The sequence below is a fragment of the Populus nigra genome, chromosome 13, assembly GCF_951802175.1.
Source record: "Populus nigra chromosome 13, ddPopNigr1.1, whole genome shotgun sequence".
Taxonomy (NCBI): Eukaryota; Viridiplantae; Streptophyta; class Magnoliopsida; order Malpighiales; family Salicaceae; genus Populus; species Populus nigra.
Genome location: NC_084864.1, coordinates 4702477 through 4724336, shown reverse-complemented (window position 1 = coordinate 4724336; position 21860 = coordinate 4702477). Strand labels below are relative to the sequence as shown.

Below are 21860 nucleotides of genomic sequence, written 5' to 3'. Positions count from 1 at the left end.
AAAAAAGAAAAAGAAAAAAAAGAAGAAGCTTTCACTCTGACTAGACTGATAAATGATAAGAAACTCTTCATTAAATACGTCCCGAGTTAAAAGATAGCATGGATTGCCTCAGTTCATCGTCTACAAAGGACAAAAACATAAATGTAATTAAAGGATGGTTAATTATAGGCTTTAAAACTCCTCCTCGTCGGCACCAGACAGCCAGACAAACACAACATTAATTTATAATCAACAAAAACTTAACCACGTGGATTTTGTTTCTGTGATAACTCTTTTCTTTTCTTCCCAAAACCTTGATCTTTAATTGAAAGTAACTCCAAGCTTAAATCTTCTCATCAACTAACCAATCTTTATTCATTCTAAATGACTAAATCAATTAAACAGGAGAAATTATCTAACCTAAATAAATAAATAAATAAAAAAGCGTAAGAAAGATTACAAAATATATATAAAAAAACTTTTTGTTTTTAGAAAAATCTAAAAAAATACATCTGAAAAGCACTCAATTATCAAAACCTAATTTGCATCGGAAAATTACTATTTGTTCAATGGAATATTGTAATTTTTTTTTGCTCGTTCACCTAAAAAACCTTTGCACTGGCTTACAATAACATTGAAATCTTTTCACGTGGCTCATTTGTCATTTTCAAATTAATTAAGAACAAATAAGTATTTTTACGTCTTGATTGCATAGTGAAATAACTAGAAAACCCTTGAAAGAAAAACACAATTAAACTTGGTGTTAAAGGATATCTTCGTATTTTCACAATGGTTTTTTTGTTATTACAATTTAAATTGAAGGGAAATTTGTTATTTGATCAAATATAAAAAATAATAAACAATTAAACTTGGTGTTAAGGGATATTTTCGTATTTTCACAATGGTTTTTTGTTATTACAATTTAAATTGAAGGGAAATTTGTTATTTGATCAAATATAAAAAATAATAAACAATTAAAATGCATAGTAAAACAATGAATTTACCCTTAAAATAAAAAAAATGCTTGAGGTCAAAGAGCGTTTTTGTTTTTTTACAACAATTTTTTATATAATTAGAAAGTCAACTCAAAGATACTTTTGAATGTAGCTAAATAAAGAAAAAAAAGAACGTGCTCGTGTGGTACACTTGAGGGTGCGTTGGAGGTGTCCACGCCCTTTAAAAGACGTGTGTGACGTCTCCCAACATCTAAAAATGCCCTTCTATCATGCTGTTGGAAATGTCGTTATTTTCTCTTTCTATTGGTGTGGTGGGTGTCTCTGTTGGTGGCCAAGTATGTTGTTGGTGGGCCTTTTATTTTATTTTTTTCTTATTCTGTCTTCTTTCATAAAAATTATAAATTTACCCTCTTAGTTGTTGATAATTCAACTTCAGTTCCTATTCTTTTGATTTTTCTTTTTTGGTCTTGTCCCTCCTATAAAAGTTTTATTTGTTTTCAATTTCATAATTGAATTTCAATTTACCAAATATTATATTCTTTAATTTGATCCTCATTATTTGGATTTCTAATTTTTTGCCTAAGTCTTTTTGTAAAACATTTATTGGTTTACAATTTCATGATTCAATTCAAATTGATGGTATTATATTTTTTAATTTAGTCCTAATTGTTTTGAGTTCTATTTCTTGACCCTTTTTTAAAAATTTTTATTTTTGTCAATTTCACCATTTAATTACAATGTTGTTTTTATTTTTTTTATGTCAATTTCAAGCCTTATTTTTTTTATTTTACTAAATTGATTTTTGTTCAACTCACCCTTCAATTGAATATAAAACTTATTTTGTACTTTAATTTTGATCTTCATTCTTTCAATTTTTATTTTTAAAATCCTTTTGTATAATTAAATTTTTTTTTCAATTTCATCATTCAATATATGATTGATTGAGAATTATATTTCATGGTTTTTCTAAGTTGGATGTTTTAGGTCTAATGACTCAGGTCACATGTTTGAAAAGTTAACATGAGTTTTTATTTAAAGAAAAAAGAACTTTATAATTCTCTTTATTTTTTTTATTAGGTTATTCCAATCATATAATTTGGTCTGCGGATTTGGCGAGATATCTCAGATTGGCTCAACGCTAATTAACATGGTTACATGTTTGTCATGATTAGTTTTTTATGTCTTTTTTTTTTACTTTTTTTTCCAGAACCTGAACATTATTTTTTGCACAAAAAATAATCCAGCCCCGCAGCGAAGTGCATACACCAAGGTTAGTTTCATCTAAAATAAGAAAGGCCCTAATCAAGATCATTGGAGTTCTTTTATATTTTCACCACATGTAAGGAGGTGGTATAAAAAATCTTGATAGTGAAATCTACAATGAAAGGACTTACATAAAGATATTAGAGATTCACAAATGAAAGGTCTACGTAAAGGTGTTAACGCACCAAAAGGATGTTCGTGGTGAAGAAAGCTTCTTAAATGAGTTTTGAATTCGATGACGAGTTATTTCAAACCTAGGGATACTAATTATAATGCAAGAATGTTTTGGGAAAATAATTATTTTTTAATTATTTTTTTCCCTTTTGTTTTAGGAATTTTTTTCCATTTTCTATTATTTTCTATATTTTTTTCTATTAGAGGAGAATAATCTTTTATTTTTATTTTTCCATTTATAAAAAAAATTAAATATTTAGTGTTTTTGGTTTTTAATGATTTTAACCTGTAACAAACTTCCTGCATCATGAACCTACCTAGCTAATACCAGACTAGTCACCCCATCCATGAGGTGAATATTAACCAAATTAAAGACAATAAATTACTCATTACCGGTCTTAATTGCTCAAATTCATGGGTTAATCTGTATGAAACCCAGTTGACCACAGCAACCCAGAAAATAAAAGGTAAGGTAAGGAGGCACTTTGTCATGTCTAGTACGCTAATAATGTCGAGGGCCAAAAAAAAAAAAAAAAAAAAAACCCAAGTTAGTTGCATTACATGGGAGTGTTCACATCAAATCCTGGACCTGAACAGGAGTAAAAACTCACATGGGAGTGAAGTTTTTCTACAGTCCAAGTTAGCTGGCAATCTCTTTTATTATTATTATTATTATTATTATTATTATTATTGCAATTTATGAATTTTTAGAGGTAGGTGAATTAATAAGATTTTGAGTTTGTTTATTAATAATTATAAGTTTGAGATAAGTTTAAGTTTTCTTAGAATTATTAGAGATTTATATAGTTTTTATTTTTAAAACTCGTGAAATTAGTTAAAGTATATGAAAATTAGTCTAGATATTTATATTAATAAAAAAATAATTATTATAATTTATGAATATTATTTGTAATTGAAACTGAAATAAGGGTATTTTCTTGAATATATATATATATATATATATTTTAATACTTTGCCGACCTTTCCATCTGTAAGCGAGTGCTAGTAGTGTATAGAAAGAGCGTGTGTGATAAGGGGAGAGAGAGAGAGAGAGAGAGAGGGAGAGAACGTGGTCTCCAACCACCACCAACCCCACTACCTTCCCTCTCTCTTTCTTTCCTTTATAATCTTCTCTATGCCCACTCCTCGGAAATTCAGGGCTCTACCTCAGAATTCAGCTCTCACTTTGTTTCTCTATCCAACAACACCCACACGCACACATTGAGCCCTTTTCTTTCCCTTAAAACATAAACAACACCACCATTGTTGATTTGTTTTACTATTGTTTTCTTGAACGATAACAGGATTGGTCATTTCTTGATCTCTTTCTTTAACACAAAGAAATGGCTTCACCGCCCCACACAAGCAAGACCCTAAAGCTAGAGCGTTACAATAGCTACCTTCGCAGGCTACATAGCACAAAGGTGCTGAATGCCTCTTCAAAACTTATCTTCCGTGTTACGCTTCTTATTGCTCTTGTCTTGATTCTCTTTTTTACCCTTAATTACCCTCCACTCTCTGATAAAAATCCCAATCATGCCCATCTCCACCACCACAGCTTCCTTTCCGCTGCCCTTTTCACCTCCTCAGCCGGCGGTGATGCCTGGGAGAAACAAGTCCGCCACTCCTCCACTCCAAAAAAGCCAAATGGGCTCTCGGTTTTAGTAACTGGGGCAGCTGGTTTTGTTGGCTCTCATTGCTCTATTGCTCTAAAGAAAAGAGGTGATGGGGTTCTTGGTTTAGACAACTTCAACAGTTACTATGACCCTTCACTTAAAAGAGCAAGACAAAAGCTTCTATTGAAAAACCAAGTTTTCATTGTTGAAGGTGACTTGAACGATGCCTCATTGTTAACAAAGCTTTTTGATGTTGTTCCCTTCACGCATATACTCCATCTTGCAGCACAAGCTGGGGTTCGTTATGCCATGCAAAACCCACAATCCTACGTGAGTTCAAACATTGCAGGTTTTGTCAATCTTCTTGAAGTTGCAAAAACTGCAAATCCACAGCCGGCTATTGTGTGGGCATCTTCAAGCTCGGTTTATGGGTTAAATACTCAGGTTCCTTTTTCTGAATTGGATAGAACAGACCAACCAGCAAGTCTTTATGCAGCTACCAAGAAAGCAGGAGAAGAAATTGCACATACTTATAATCATATTTATGGTCTTTCACTCACTGGATTAAGATTCTTTACAGTCTATGGTCCATGGGGTAGACCTGATATGGCTTATTTCTTTTTCACGAAAGATATCTTGCAAGGCAAACCAATTGATGTGTATCAAACTCAAGATAAGAAGCAAGTAGCTCGTGACTTCACTTATATTGATGATGTTGTCAAAGGGTGTCTAGGGGCTTTGGACACGGCGGAGAAAAGCACAGGAAGCGGTGGCAAGAAGAAAGGACCTGCCCAATTGAGAGTTTACAATCTTGGCAACACCTCGCCGGTTCCTGTTGGGAAATTGGTGTCCATATTAGAAGGCTTACTGCGTACAAAAGCAAGGAAGCATGTGATCAAGATGCCAAGAAATGGGGATGTGCCTTATACACATGCTAATGTCACTCTGGCATACAGGGATTTTGGGTACAAGCCTACCACAGATTTAGCTACTGGGTTGAGAAAATTTGTAAAGTGGTACGTTGATTATTATGGGATTCAGACAAGGGTAAAGAAGGATAGTGATATCAACAGTGAGCATCCCGAGGAATCAGTTTAAGGTCCATGATCATCGCCATCATCACATGGTTTTGTCTTTTCTCTTTCTTTTTCCCCTTTTTGTGAATTAAATGAACTCTACTTTTTTTCTCTTCTTCTGGTCAAGGTATTGTTCTGGTCCTTTGATGTAGTAGATCAAATTGTGGCTAGCTGTTGTTGATGTTGTAGCATATAGAGATAGATTTGACACAAAGGAAGAAGAAGGGGAGAAACAAAAGACTCAAGAGAGTGAAAGGGGCAGGGGGGGACAAGGTGTAGATCTGTGAATTCGAGGGTTGTAATAATTTGGCATGAGACTGCTCAAAAGGGGATGCAGATCTCAGCCATCAGATTCATATGAAAGAAATTTGTGATTGGACAACAATGATCAGATTAAGATTCTTTCTTCTTTTCAATTATTTCGATGCTTTATTGCCCTTGCATTTCTTTTCTTGGTCATAATTAGGTGTGTTCTTTTTGAAATGCAACTTCACGATATCTTTTTTATTTTATTTTATTTTATTTCTCTTCTCAAGGTGCCTTACAAGCATCATGAATAAAGGGGGCAAGATTGTCCTTTTGATGTTAAATCTTTTACTATATTATAATCTTTATAATAACTCCGGTACCATACTATATGCCACGATGGAACAAAATATTTAGATTTTCAGCTTTTCAATAAAAATACCAAAATGTTTCCATTAATTAGATCATATTTGCTTTTTATATTTTAAAAATATTTTTTAAAAAATTTAATTTTTTAATTTTTTTCCTTTAAATTAATATTTTTTTTGATATTTTCACATCATTTTAATGCACTGATATCAAAAATAATTTTTTTTAAATAAAAAAAATTATTTTAATATATACTTTAAAAAATAACCATAATCATATTCTCAAACAAGCTCTAACACAAATATAAATCTTATGTATTTTGATAGGAGCTATGTAGGATTGCATATATTTATTTTAATAATTACATCTATATAATTATATTTTATTTCAACTCTAATATTATCTCAATAATTTTTAACACAAACTCTACTATCATGCTACATAAACACACGACTATTGATTGATTACGTAGAATACTTTTAAAAGTTTAAAGAATTTAGTTTTTGTTGCTCTAAATTGTTTTATAGTTCCTATTTAATTAGTGTAGGATAATATTATTTAATTAGTAATAAACCACAACACTTGAATTATTGGCTAGTTCGTTATGAAATGGATTTATGTGAATCCAATTATTTTTTAATGACAAGGAATACTAATCAATTATAGTAACTTAAAAAAAACAAATAAAGACATTAATTTCTTGATTCGTTTATAATATGTAATTCAACATTTAGATTTCAGGGAAGGTGATGCAACCGAATCAAAATATATTACGAATCAAAGATTATGGAAAATAGAATTTCTAAAAAGGATCCCATCAACCATTCTAATTGTGATTTTTATTATAGAGTAATTTATTCTTAATATTCTATTATCTAAAAAGGGATTACAATCCTTTAAATAGGTCTGAAACCAATCCTTGCAAGCAAAAAATAAAAATAAAAAAACAAATTCCTTAAACATATAGGAAAAATAAAAACAAAATTTAAAATTAAATCTAGAAATTTAAAACTAAAAAGAAAAATAATACAATTAACAAAATAACATCTTATGAGTCTAAGTACAAGATATTCCTGACATGAATTGATTATAGTGAGTCAACCTATTATAAAACTGAACCTGTAAAATCTTCTTCTTGTGAATATATTAACAAAATAACCTCTTATATATGAGGGTCATGAGCAAGAATTTTCTTGTGAATATATTAGTTTAGATATAAACTTGCCTCGGTGCCCGCGCTTCACTGTAGAGCCGAACTATTTTTTTGCATAAAAAATAATGTTCACATGCTACAAGTGTGTTTAAAATATATGTGACTCAGGTCATAGACCTAATTGAGTCGAACAAGTTGGCTTTATTTCAATTACAAAAAAGGAGAAAAATGATATATCTTAATTCACAGCCTATTAAATGCAGAAGAACAAATGGGGGTAAAAACACACATAAAAAACATATCTTAGTCAACTTAAGTTAGCTTGAAAAACCTTTAACTCTAATAATCAGGACCAAGCCAAACCACGACATAGATCATAAGATTAGAATAACCTAATAAAAGAAATAAAGAGCATTATAAAGCTTTTTTTTTAAGGAAAAAAACTTGTGTTAACTTTTCAAACCTATGAATTGGGTCATTAGATTCGATGCACTCTATATGAAAAAATCATGAAATTCAATTTTCAATCAATCAAATATTAAATGATGAAATTGAAAAAAAAAATCAATTATACATAAGTATTTAAAATATAGCAATTAAAAGAATGATGATTAAAGTTGAAATACAAAATAAATTTTATATTTGATTGAAATGTCAAATTGAAAAGAAAAATCAATTTAGTAAAAGGACAAAAAAAAATTAAAAGAATGAAGATTAAAATTGACATAAATAACAAAAAATAAATTTTTGATAGAAGAGTGAAATTGAAAAGAATGTAACTTTTACAAAATGGTAAAAAACAATTATAAATCAAAATAATGGGAATCGAATTGAAAAATATAACACCATCAATTTGAATTGAAGGATTAAATTGAAAACCAATAAATTTTTTACAAAAGAACCAAGAAAAAAAATAGAGATCAAAAGAATAAGGACTAAATTGCAAAAATATAATATTTGGTAAATTAAGATTTAATAATGAAATTAAAAACAAATACAACTTCTACAAAATGACCAAGAATAAAAATTAAAAATCAAAAGAAAAAGAAAAAGAATTGTAGTTGAAATACCAACAACAAAAAGGATCAAACTGTAATTTTTGGGGGAGGAGAGAAAAAAAAAAGTTTTACTAGCAATAAACCGAATCATCACTATCAACACACGTCGTGCAATGAGGAAAAGGACACGGTGACGTTTCCAACAACATGGCAAAAATACATTTTTGGAAAGAGGGGTGATAAATTAGACCACCACCTCTCACGTGCTTGTTATTTTTTATTTTTTATTTTTTATGTAGCAAAATATCAAATTACTCTTGAGCTGATATGGTAATAACAAAAAGATTTTTGTGAAAACAAGATAAAACCCCTTAAGGCCAATTTTATTTTTTAACTTCTAAGGGCATTTAATTGCTCCACTGTGCTTTTAATTATTTTATTATTTATTCTATTTGGCAAGACACAAGATTGCCTCTCATTTTACATGATACTAATGAAAAAATTATTTTTAAAATATCAAATTGCCATTTAATGCTAATATTGAATTTTTTTCTTTTAAGGATATTTCGATCTTTTCATTGCGCTTTTGAAATGAAAAAAGACATGCTTGCCACTAAAATTTAGCAATGACTAATAAACCATTGAAAAGATCTTAATGCTCCCAATATCTTGTTTTAAGTCTTTTTGGTGAAAAGAACAAAAATGTCATTATATTGTTTAAGTGAATAGTGCCATTGAATATGCATGAATAATATTTTTCAATCCCCATTTAGCTTTTGGTAATGATTTTCTTAAAATATGATAGGATATTTCTAATTTAATACAAAAAAGTCAATTCAAACAAATCCTCACCAATATGACAAAATGTTGCGATGTCGCGGTCGCACAAATTAATTACCCTAACTTAAAATAAACAAGATAGTATAGAGAAAGCAAGGGGTCGATCCCACGAGGAAGTTTCAAGTCAGATTTTTATGTTGTACGTTGTGTAATTGGGGGGATTTGGTTTGTGATTATCTAAACTATGGCAGCAATTAAACTAGCAAACAAAATCAATTAAAACTGAAATATATCAAGAAAACAAACCTTGGTCGCAAGCACACATCCACCAACAGAAATCAAAACCGATCCTTGAAACGAAACTCCAGTTTATATTCTGAATTTTTATCTTTCTTAACATTGGTTAATTAACGGATCCGCCGTATAACTAACCCTAACCAACAAACAATCACAGTGTCCGCACTAATGATTTATTCCAATGGCAGCCTTAAGATCTAGATAAATTCATTAATCTTAACAACCAAGTTGTCAGCTTGTGTTGCATTTGATCGAATGTTCTCCCTAAGTTTAATAATGTAGTTCCACTACAATTATCAATCTTAGTTGCTTCACAAGTTTATATACCACAACTCTGGTTTTGATATCAAACTTAGCAATAGATTGTTCACAATAATAACTTAGAGTCCGCTCTAGCAATTAAGATAAACAATCATAGAAAATATGCATAGGAAAACAAACATACTCATTCATAATACAAACTGAAAATAAATGGAAGAATCAATCTCACAGTTCTTGAAATCTGAAGGTGTTTGCGTCCTTGCAACCAAGAAAACGAGCTTAGCCTTGCATATCTATTGAACAATTACTCCTAAAGATGAAAGAATACATAATTTTTGGGTTGTAGAGGGGAGAGTTTGTGTTTCTTCTCTTATGGTTGCTACCCTTCTTTCTTTGATTCTACTGCACTCTCTCTCCCTCTCTCTTGGCTCTCTTAATAGCATAAACTTAGCTGCCTATTTATACACAAATTGTAAGTAAGAAAAATCAAAGTTCAAGTGTGAACATCAATAGATGGTGGTAGTGTGAAGGCGGCTGGTGGCTGGCAGCTGGTTTGTGGTTGGTGGTTTGAGGTTGGTGGTTGCCTTCCTTAACCTTCTGGATTGATGTTCTTGAGGAGCTAAATTGCTGAAATTAAAACTTGGATGTCAGTTTTGATGCTTCAGGATGTAATTTGGATTTGTTTCTTCACGAAACCTGTTTCCTGGCAGAATTCAGTTGTCATCTTTGAAAACTCATATATCCCTCATATGACATCATTTTTGGCTGAAATTTGGAGCGTTTATAGACCTTTGAGTCAGGAATCCAAAAAAATTGAGTTTGCATCAATTGGATATCTACAGCTCCAGATATTGAATTTTGAATGGACAAAGGTCAACATTGGCAGAATGCGAGTTTTGACTTTGAAGGATGTGATTTCCATGCTCTTTGTATTTTTATTTTTCTTGAGTTAGATTTCCAGAAAGGTATGGATGTTAGATTTCTAATGCCACTGGAATCATTTCATTTCGACTTCTAGAACTCACGCTCTGCACAAAATATCGATTGAGGGTCAAATCTGTCAATTACCTCCAATTTACTCCTTTTTGCTTCTTTCATCTAAAGGTGCCTTCACTTCATTTCGACTTCTAGAACTCACGCTCTGCACAAAATATCGATTGAGGGTCAAATCTGCCAATTACCTCCAATTTACTCCTTTTTGCTTCTTTCATCTAAAGGTGTCTTCAAAACATAAAACAAAGAATATCAAGGCATTTTATATATAAAACATAGGCAAAACACTAGTTAAATGTGGGTGAAACTATCGAATAATATGGTTATATCATAAAAAATATATATTATACATACTGGAGTCAAATTTAATTTTGCATGTCTGGTTCATAATTACAAGATTGAAAATGAGCGAGGGGTAATAAACCATGTAGCAATAAGTTGAAAGTTGACATGTACTAAAATTCAAAATGGTTATGAATAAAATTAATATGTTAGATAACCGGTTAATCTCTTGGTTCAAGTAATCTAATCAATTCTCTCTAATCAAGGTATCTAGTGGCTTGATATGAAAAGTTAAGGTTGATAGCTGGTGGTGCTTGATAAGTCATGGTGGCTAATAATTGGAAACTGCAAAAAATCTTTTTTTTTTTTAATGAATGTGGAGACTTTTACATGCTTTAAGTCGGTAACTTTGTAGAGAGAAAAAATGTAATAATATTTTAGAGAGATATATTCTAAAAATATGTAAGCAGAAAGTGTTAAAAATAAAGAGATTGTGAACCTTGAGTTTGAAGGATTCATGGTGTATTTATAGCTCACGAGTCTTGTCTTTTTGTGGAGAGAAGTGACTAAAATATAATCTTACTCTTATGTTATTTTGAGTTTTTTTCTACTAAAAAAAAATATACTGGATCAATATAGAATATTGAGGGACCCGCATGGGTCCTGAAAAAATTTTCAAGGGAATGTTGGGTTCGAACAAAGTGCTTGAGTCCATTAGAGATGAAAGATAGATCAAAACACATTGTATGATAGCTCGAGCCCATAGAAGTGTTAGGATGTATGCCTAGCATGCTAGGCGTACACCTAGATGGTGGACTCAGGCTTTTGTGCCTGAGCTCGGGTAAAGGTTGGACTTAGACGTGGTAACCCGAGCTCATAAAAATATTTTTAGGTATTTTAAATGATTTTTGTGCCTATTAAATTTAAGTTTGTGAAAATAGGTGCAAATGCAGTAGTTGCAATTATTTCATAGAGAAGTAAAATTAGTTGTCCATGTGTCCCTTTCTTGTTTATCTCTTATTCAATTCCGTAACCGTTACATGTTTAATCTTGTACTATCTTGCATAAACTTCATATTCTATTCGAATTAGAACTCATCTTTGTCCCAATTCTAAAACTTTAATTAATGTTTTTCTTTCTTTTTGTCTCAAATTTGTTCAACTTAGCTCCTTGCCATTAAATGCTCAACAGGAGCTAACAAAGTGCCCAAACTTTTTTCTATTTTCCTTGTGCTTCTGATATCTTTTTTCCTTCCAAATCTCATATATGTGCTCTCTCCAAAGAAACCTTAAAACAAAATGAAAATGCTGATACAAAGAGAGGACCAGCTGTGTTAGCTGCGGTTGAGTATTTAACAGCAGGGGCCAAATTGGAAACTTTTGGAGGCATGGAGGTCGGCATTAGGAAATTCAAAGAGAGGACCTGCTTTAGAGTGAGGGGATTGCACTGCACAGTCTGATTTCGATCCCTGCCTCGGACAAAATACCCAGAGGATTACATGCTCAGTTAACAGAAGAAAAAAACAGAACAGAAAAAGCTTGCTGAGCAAATAGCAAGTCCATGAGAAAAATCCTTGATCAACTTCATAAATATGATCAAACCATGTTGTTTTCCTTAAGATTATCATGAGAATGGATCGTGTGGTTCGTCCTTGAAGAATCCAACGGCCATCTTCCTTCCTTTCGTTTGTATGGAAACAAGAGGCAATGAGCTTGTTGGTTATATTGTATGAGCTAGGCACTTTCTGATTAGAAATATTGATAAAGACAATTCATAATTCCTTATCATCATTACTTATGCATGAAGACGCCATCTATACGTTATGATAGCTGGGACTTTCTTGTTATGTGTGATATTGAAGCTTTCAAAGCATTTACTCATCAAAAGAACTTATGCTGGAGGCAAAGAAATGAACATTACAATTATTACTTTTATTTTTTATTAAAAAAAGAAGTTTAAATTCGAGAATTTTGAAATATAGAATCTTATCATTTGTACTAAAAAACTAGGACTTTTTACCCCTTTTAATTTCATCCTCCATTTCAACATTAGATTCTTTTGTTAAGAGTCGTGCATGTTATTTTTAAAAAAACTAAATCAACTAGATCATGTTGAGGCGATTCCGATAATATCTCAACCCAAATATTTTTGGGTTAGGGTATTATAAGTACCATATTTATATATAATTTTATTTTGGACTAAATAGAAAAAAGAAGAAGAGAGAGCCCATGTAGTCCTATATATCTATATATAAAAAATAAGACCCTAAAGTTATTTAATGTAGTTTTACAAACTTTATAACAGTTTAGAGAAAACAAATCTTGAGAATCACTTAATCTTTAATAGATGCAAAGAAGAGAAGTGAAGCAGATTGAAAGATTGAAGTTCCATTATATTTTCTTGATTTTAAGGTAAGAAATATGAATTCTTTTATTTAGAAAGGTTTTGGATTGATTAAGGTTTTTTATATATGAAAAGTGCATAAAGTTAATGAGATTTAAATGGTATTTTCATGGATGGTCAAATGCAATTAATATGATGGATTATATGATCTTTTAAGATGGATTAAGAGTGCTTAATGGTTGTGTAATGGTTTGAAAGTATTAAGTTAACAATTAGATATTAAAAGTGAGAAGTTGATAGTTTAGGTATTTGATAGAGGCTACTTTTTTACTTAAAAACTATATTGAATAACTGTATTTTTTTACCCCATTTTTATATGTAGGAAAAACTTATTCTACCTAGTTTCTAACACAATAAATGGTTTATTAGTCTGATTTTATAAAGAAAGTCATGGTGAAAATAGTAAAGGATATGCAAACTGTTTAGCAGCAGCGCCTAACAATGATTTCAAGGCTTATTATAAATTATATAAAAGGAATTAATTGGTGAATCATATATCGATGAAAAGATAATGGAGTATAGTTTACAACCCAAAAACAGAATGAAAGTTTGAACTTTTTAGGAGTAATGGTTAGTTTAGTAAACATTGTACAATTGACAAATTATCATAGTTAAGTGTCGAAGGAACTTTAACATGTTATATACTTGTAAATAGGTTGTTTGAGTAGAGATTTTGGACTTTAGTTATAAAGTGATGTTGAAGCAAGGGATGTTTGTGAATGCAATTTTTGTAAGAAAGTTTTATAAAGTGATTTATGAAAGAAAGTGTTTTCTAATGGATTTGCAAATGGTTGCTCAATTGCTCTAAGGTTGCTACAAACTCTGAGGTTGCAGCGAATGAAGTATTAACCTCTAGTGAGTAGGGTTGTCGACATTAGAACTAATTCTAATTGCCCATCAATGGTTTATAATTATTGGAAATGGCCCTGGTTAATGGGTTATAATAGTTGGTTAAAAATAGTCGATTAATGGTAGAGTCACGTGTATAATTTGGCGGTAGCAATTTAATTTGAATATAAAGTAATATTTATGGAATTAAATACAAAGTGAAAGCATATGCCAAGAGTTTAAGAGTTTTCTCACTGATGGTCCCTATTGATTACAATTAAATGCCAAATAATTGGATGGTTTGTGGCTTCTAACAATTCTACCTTAAAGCAATCAATCAAAGTCTAAAATAGCATTTGATCTTTAAGTAATCTTTTAATAAACCTTAAATAACTCTAGATTTATCTAACATAATCTTGGGATTCCTAATTGTTTTTTAAATTTACCATTTTCACCGTGTGTAAGTGTTTTGAGAAACCCAACAGTGGTATTAAAGTCATCGTCAGACAATTAGAATTGTTGATTGCATATTTTAATTGTTATTGGCATTAATTATGAATTAATTTTACGAGCAAAAATAAGTTTTCTAGAATTTTGATTTCACATGATTTTTCACAAAACAAAAAAATAGCTACCGTTCCAACTATAATGTGTTTTAAAAACAATTATGAATGTTACACATGCGCCAGCGGTGGAATTTGTATAGCGCACCTAGCTGTGCTATGTTCACAACCAAAGCACAACCAGTAGTTGAGGCAATAGTTATAGGTTATTGCTGGAAGTCTAAGGCGAGGCTTTTGCCTCACATTGTAGCTACGTAGTGCGAGGGGCAGTCCATCGCATTGCTGGTTGGTTACAATAGCGTTAGCTACTATAACCACCGGTAATAGGTATAAAGCCCCTTCTGACAAAAAATAAAGGTAGATGAGGAGGCAAAATTAGGATTTTAAGCATGGAATCCTACTTTAGACACTAAGAAAAAGATAAGGGTTTTTATTATTATTGTGGTAAATAAAAATACTAAAGAAGGATTTTGCAAGACTATCCTGTAACTATAAAGGATAAAACGTTTGTTGAAGCTTTTGCTTTATATGTGTTTATGATTGAATAAAGGTAAAGTGGATCTACAAGTAGGTAATAAAGCAAGGGTTACTGCATTAACTTTGTCAAGTGAGCTAACACTAGAACTTGATAATTTTTTTTGTTCTAACACTTTTTAGAAACATCATATCAATTTCTAAATGGATTTAAATTTATTAATAAGAGAAAATGTTTTCCAAGCTATAATAAAGATGTTTATCATGAATTTGGTACTTATATACAAATGGTTTGTATATACTTAATTTTAAAATTCTTAAGTTTAATATAAATAACAAGAAGAACAAATTAGATAATCAATATCCATATTATTTATAGCATTTTAGACTAGGTCATATCAATGAAACAAGAATCACTAAGTTATATAAAGAAGGATATTTAATCCCTTTGACTGTGAATCATATGAAATTTGTAAAGCTTATTTATTAGATAAGATGACTAAAACACTATTTACTGAAAGAGTAAAAGATCTAAAGAGTTGTTAGGTCTAATGCATATAGAAGTATATGGACTAGTGATGATTCATGCTATAATGGATATATATGTTTTATCATTAATGACCATATTGGATATGGTCATGCATATTTGATGAAAGTTTAAATCATTTGAAAGGTTCAAAGAATTCAAAAATAAAGTTAAAATACAAATTGAAAATAATATTAAAATACTTTGATCGGATCAAGGTGGTGAATACTTAGCTAAATTTTTTAAGATTATCAAAAAAATAAATAAATATGATTCTCTCATAATAAACACCTATTGGAACACCATAACATAATGAAGTTTCTAAGAGAAAAAATTGTACCTTATTAGATATGGTGTAGTCCTTAATGAGCTTTACAAGCATTCAATGTTCCTTCTAGAGCTATGCTCTATAAACTACTACTTACCTTTTAAAAAAGGTCCTATCAAAATCTATTGATAAGATTTCATATAAGATATGGAATGGTAAGAGACTAATCTTATCTTCCTTAAAGATTTGAGGTGTGAAGCTTATATAAAGCATATTGTATATGAAAGGTTGGGAGCTAAATAAGATAAAGGTAAGTTTGTATGATATCTAAAAGAAATTATTGGATATAAATTATATCATCTTGTTAAGAAAAAATGTATGTCTCAAAGCATGCTACATTTTTAAAGAAAGAATTTATTCTTGAAAGGAGCGGTAAGAGGAAAATAAAACTTGAAGAACATCAAGAACCATAAAATGATATCTTAATGGAACTTGAGCTTAAGTATTTAACATTGGATGTTCAGCCTAAAGCTCTAGAAATATAAGAACTCCGTAGATCTGGTAAGACATGTCATAAACCAATGATATATGGATTTTTTATGTAAGTTAAAAATGATGACTTGCTCATACTTGATAAGACTACTAATTACATAGAATTAATATTTGATATTAATTCTAATAGATGACTTGAGGCCGTGAAATCTGAAATGGATTTCATATACATCAACCAGGTATGAACCTTGATTGATCCATCTTAAGAGATAAAACTCATTGGATATGAGTGGGTCTTTACAAGAAAGACTAACATATATAGCAACATACAAATATACAAAGCTAGATTAGTTGTTTAAGGTTATAGACAAAGAAAAATATGTTGAATTTGATGAAATCTTTTTGTTGGTAACTATGTTAGAATCTATAAGGATTCTGCTTGCTATAAATGCATATCATAATTATGAGATTTAAAAAATGGATGTCCAAACTATATTCCTAAATGAGAATCTTTAAGAAGATGTGTTTATGACATGGAAGCTTTGAATATAAAGAATTTTCTAATAAAGTATGCAAGCTATAAAAATCAATTTAAGGACTTAAACAAGCTTTACGGAGTTGGAATATCCATTTTGATGAGATAATCAATTAGTTTGGATTCATAAAAAATATGAAAGAGCCTTGTGTTTATAAAAAGATTAGTGAGAGTGGAGTTGTTTTTCTAAAATTATATGTGGACACCATATTATTAATAGGAAATGATATTTATTTACTCTAGTTTGTAAAGATCTAGTTGTCGTAGAATTTATCCGTGAAGGATATGAGAGAAGTAACATATATACTGGGAATAAAGTTTTCTAAATCCATGTACATAGACAAGATGTTAAAATAGTTTAACATGGAAGGATTCTAAAGAGGATACTTACCTGTTTAGCATAGGAATCTTCTCTCCAAGGATATGTGCCCTAAAATATAAATTGAAAGATATAAGATGTAAATGATTCTATATACTTTGGATATATGATCCATAATATATGCAATGTTATATATAAGACCAAATATATCTTATGCTTTGAGTAAACGAATACATACCAATCTAATCTAAGTAAAGGTTACTAAAAGATAGTTAAAGATACTCTTAAATACTTGAGAAGAACTAAGAATGTTTTCTAGTCTATGAATGAGATAAGTTAGTAATCCATGGCTATTTGAATGCTAGTTTTCAATCAGATATTGAAAATAAAAAATTCAGTCTATTTATATTTTACTCTAAATAATTGTGTTGTAAGTCGAAAGAGTTTCAAATAAGAGACAAAAGTAGATTCTACAACTAAAATTAAGTTCACCTCTACAATTGAGAGGACAAAAGAGGTTGTTTGGATCTAAAACTTCATCACTGAACTAGCTTCATATCATTGTTGATTAATAGCCTTGTATTATAATAACAATTGAGCCATTGCATAAACAAAGAAACTAATGTCTCATCATTGATCCAAAAATATACTTAAATAATTTCATTTGATTAGAGAATCATAGAAAAAAAAATAAAGATAAATCAAGTACATATTAAAGAGAATCTTGTAGATCCTCTTATTAAGTCATTATCCCAATAAAAATATCATCGTCAAGTAGAGCAATATGGTATTTGATACATGAGTGATTGACTTTAGTGCAAGTGAGAGATTGTTAGCATATATGTCTTGTAGCCAATTGGTTAGTTACACGTGACATTAAATTTGTTCATGTTAATATATTTAATTATTAATAAAGATTTATTTATATTAAATATTTATTAAATATTTGATTAATGAATCTAGAGTAAAGATAAAGTTTTAGGAATAAAAATGTTTTGCAAATGAAAATATGAAGTTATAATTATGAGATTCATATTGTATTAAAGCAATTGTTATAAGTGTTCCTGATTAATACTTTATTAAAACTGGACATTAATTAGATTCGTTGAGACTTGTACATATTATATTTTTTCTTTTATGAAAGTAAACAATTGTTCTCATAAGATAAGATATGAATACCTAAAACTGATATGTAGGTGCTTGTTAAGTGAAATGTATACTGAACTGACTTGCACGAGAATTCCATATGGAGAGATTACTTGTGTTTATGGAAAGGTTCACACGATGGTTGTGTAAGTAATCTTTATAATTGAGATCATTAAGTTATCGTATATGAGGAATGCTATGTTTTGATCTTGCTACACATTGTTTCATCAAAGGTAACAAATAGACATATATTAGGTATAACATGAACTATATGAATGTATTTAAGTAATCAAGAAAGGATTCATCATCTTAAGTGAATTAAGAAAAATGTTTCATATGTTCTCAAATAGTATTTATTATAAATCCTTACGCATGGTGGAGTGAGATTTGGAAAAATTTTTGAATCTTATTCAAATAATCAATACCTTTGATGTCGAGAACAAACATGATTTGATAGAATAGATACACTTCATGTCATATTGTTTAAATCAGAACATTATTGATGATGAGATAATAATTACATTGAGAAACTGGTCACCGAAAAGTTAAGTAAAACCACTTATAACTTTTCTAATATTTGGAGGATCATAACAGGTTGTTGGACGTTTTATTTGATCATCAAATATAAATAAATTAATTATTGAATTGATAATAAATTAATTTATTTAATTTATTTAATCTTATTCTATTTAATATTGTGATTTATATTTGGGCAAACTTAGTAGAAAACCTAATGGGTCATATACATAAGAACTATTGGTCAGAAATGAAAATGAGGTAATTAATCAAGTGTGACTTGATTGTAAATAAGTTTTAGAAATTATAGACTTGAATGTAATCTATATAGGGAATTACAATTCTAGATCTAAAAAAATGAAGAAAATAATATATGTGATATTATTCAAATGAAAAATTGATATTTTATCATTTATAAGGTTTTCAAGTTTCTTTATAAATAGAATGTTATACCTCTTATTTTATGTACCACAACACACAGTACAATGTAACAAAGAAAAATGTTAATATTCAAAGGCATAACAATCCTTCTCTCCTAAAAGGGTTTAAGAGATTTTTCACTGGTGGTTCGTGTAGATTACCGTTAGAGGCTGGATACTTGGATGACTTGTGGTTTGTGATAACCCAATCTTGAAGCAATTATTCAAAACCTAAAAGAATATTTGTTCTTCAGGAATTCTTTGTATAAACCTTAAAAAACTCTAGATTTATCTAACATGATCTTTGAAATGCTATTCTTTTTCAAAAAAAATTTCCATTTTCATTATGTTTATGTGTTTTTGAAAACATAACACAATCGTCTATGAAAGTAAGATAGTAATTTTCTACCTCTACTATGCACAGAATTTAAATAAATAATATTCAAATGAATTAAATTTAGAGGTTCACTACTTCTTTTAATTATTTGAAAAGAAAGTTTTATGAATTTTGATTTTACATGAACCTGACAATAATGATTTTTTTAAAAAAATCATAATTGATAATAATTCAAGATTGACTAAACTTTGTATAGAACCATAGCTTACATGTCCTGCCATACAATATATCACAAGCATTACGTAAGGAAGGAAAACAATCCTTATTTTTATTTTTAACTTTCATTCATAGTTATAATAATCATTACATTCATTTTGAAGAGACCATAATAAAGACATATTTTTTCTACAAATATTTTATTATTAGAAAGTATAAATTTGTCACTCTTATAGACTATCTTAAAACTATTTTTGCTCAACAATAAACTATACACTAAGTTCTTTCAAATGTTAGTAATATAAAGCACATTATTAAGTGTGAGAAGCTTTTTTGGAAATCATCTTCTGTATGATCTTTCTAATTTCTAGTACATTGGAGGTTTATAAATTCTCTATATACAAGTGTTCATCATCCACTTATGTGTAAATGTATATACCTTGTAAAACCAGTATCAACTCACTATTATTCATGATTATTAATCAGGTTGACTTTGAAAATAACAATAGATAAATTTATTTTTGAAACTTTGTTAATGAAGTGATTGTCCTTAGTGATTTTTTTTTAGCAATCCTTTCTCTTTTAATGTTTCCTTGTTAAACCTTATTTCTATTATATTTGGCTTGGTGTTCAATCCTATTGTCAGTGAAGCATTTGACATTAAACTTTTTATAATTCCTTTTCCTTTCACATTAAGCTTTTCTTTTAGTTTTTATTTTGGGTCTTAATTAGTTGTTCTAGTGTTTTTTTTAGGGGCTATACAATAAAAGTTAGCTCTTTTTTCAAATAAATTATTATCCTCTTCTCTAATTAACCTTAAAATAAGGTCTTCATCTCCCATTTTAATTTAGTCCCTAATTAGTTTCTTTCAATTATTTTTGTGCATTTTCTCATTGTTTTAATTTTTTTTATTTTAAATTTTTATTTTTTTATGGTTTGAAATTTTTCTTTGTTTTTTTTTCATGTTTGCCTTTTACAGGATAATTTCAGTTTCATAATCCAGTCCGCTAATTTCAATGATGAACCCGGTTTAAGTCCAATCTTTTTTAGGGTCTTTTTTAATTTTTGTTTTTAATTTTCATCATTTAACATTGAATTGTTGAGCCTTGAGCTTGTTGACTTGTTCTGCTTTTCTTTTTGTTGAGTTATCCATGCCTCATATCTCAAATCGAAAGTTAGTTGAGTTAACCTACGCTGACTTGGTTTTTTTATTTCTTTTAATTTTATTCTTTTATCATTGAATTATTGACCATTGAGCATGTTGTATTAAGTATTATTTAAAAACAAATGCACGCGTGATGGGTTATCTTTAGTGCGGGGTGATAAATTTAATTCGAGTTAGCTTGCATTTTCTTACTAAGTTTTTTTTATTTAACTTTGGTACTTTTTGCCAAGTGCTTCTTTTAGAGGTTTGATTTTTTTTTCCATGATTTTTTTATGATTTTTTTTTTTAATTTCATCATTTTGTATGGAATTATTTGCCATTAAGCTTTTTCATTTTTTTGGTTTTCTTTTTGTTTGGTTATTACGATGGCGGGTTGGTAAAGTTAACTAGGGTTAGCTCAGGGTTTTTTTGAAGTTTTTTTTTGTTGAGCTTATTTTTTTTTCTAGGTGCTTCTTTTGAATTTTTTTTATCCCCTTCTCATATTGTGGGTTGTGAGTATATCAAGTTAGGTCGAGTTGACTCAAGTTTGCTTCTTCGACATTATATTTTTAGATTTTTTTTTTCATCTTTGACATTAGGTTATTAGATCTTGAACTTTATGATTTCTTTTTGCTTTTCTTTTTGCGGATTGTTTCGGTCGTATATTGGGAGTCACGCTTTAATGAATTTAACCCAATTTGTCTCAAGTTATCGTCGTTTGAATATTATTTTTTTATCTTGAAAAAATTTAGACAGGATCACGGCATAGCGCAGGTCACCTGTCTAATTACTTCTACACTAAAAAACTTGGGAGTCGTTATGACATTGAAGCTCCTATCTCTTTGGGTTTTTTTTTTTCAATTTAGCCTCTTTCTTTTTTTCATTTCTCTCTCTTTATTTTATTTTTTAAAATTTTATCCGTAGACTTTTTTAACAATAGTACGGGTTGCTTTTGGATTGGCCAAGTCAACTGAATCACGTTAAGAAAACTTTCATATGATTTAATTTTAAATATGAGCTAAGCAAGGAGTCGAGTTAAAAGGTTTTTATTTTGTCAATTTTGTACCTAGACTTTGTTTATAGGTCGGTCAGGTTGCTTTTAGACCGGCCAAGTCGATTAAATCATGTCAAAGCAATACACGGTTTAATTTTAAACCTGGACTACGTGAGAGAATATGTTGAGAGGTTTTTTTTATGTAAATTTTATTATTTTTTCTCAATTTTATACTCG

At 29.6% G+C, this 21860-nt stretch overlaps 1 protein-coding gene across 1 annotated transcript; it reads left to right on the top strand.

Annotated features, from left to right (window-relative positions):
• The first annotated feature begins 3435 nt into the window (after positions 1-3435).
• Positions 3436-5483, top strand: LOC133671242 (UDP-glucuronate 4-epimerase 6-like). Its single transcript, XM_062091944.1, has one exon. It carries the CDS (start codon positions 3716-3718, stop codon positions 5084-5086), a length of 1371 nt encoding a protein of 456 aa, XP_061947928.1. The 5' UTR covers positions 3436-3715; the 3' UTR covers positions 5087-5483.
• Positions 5484-21860: the final 16377 nt, after the last annotated feature.

Coding starts and splice junctions, on each gene's coding strand:
- LOC133671242 (XM_062091944.1), top strand. CDS start 3,716: ATGGCTTCACCGCCCCACACAAGCAAGACCCTAAAGCTAGAGCGTTAC.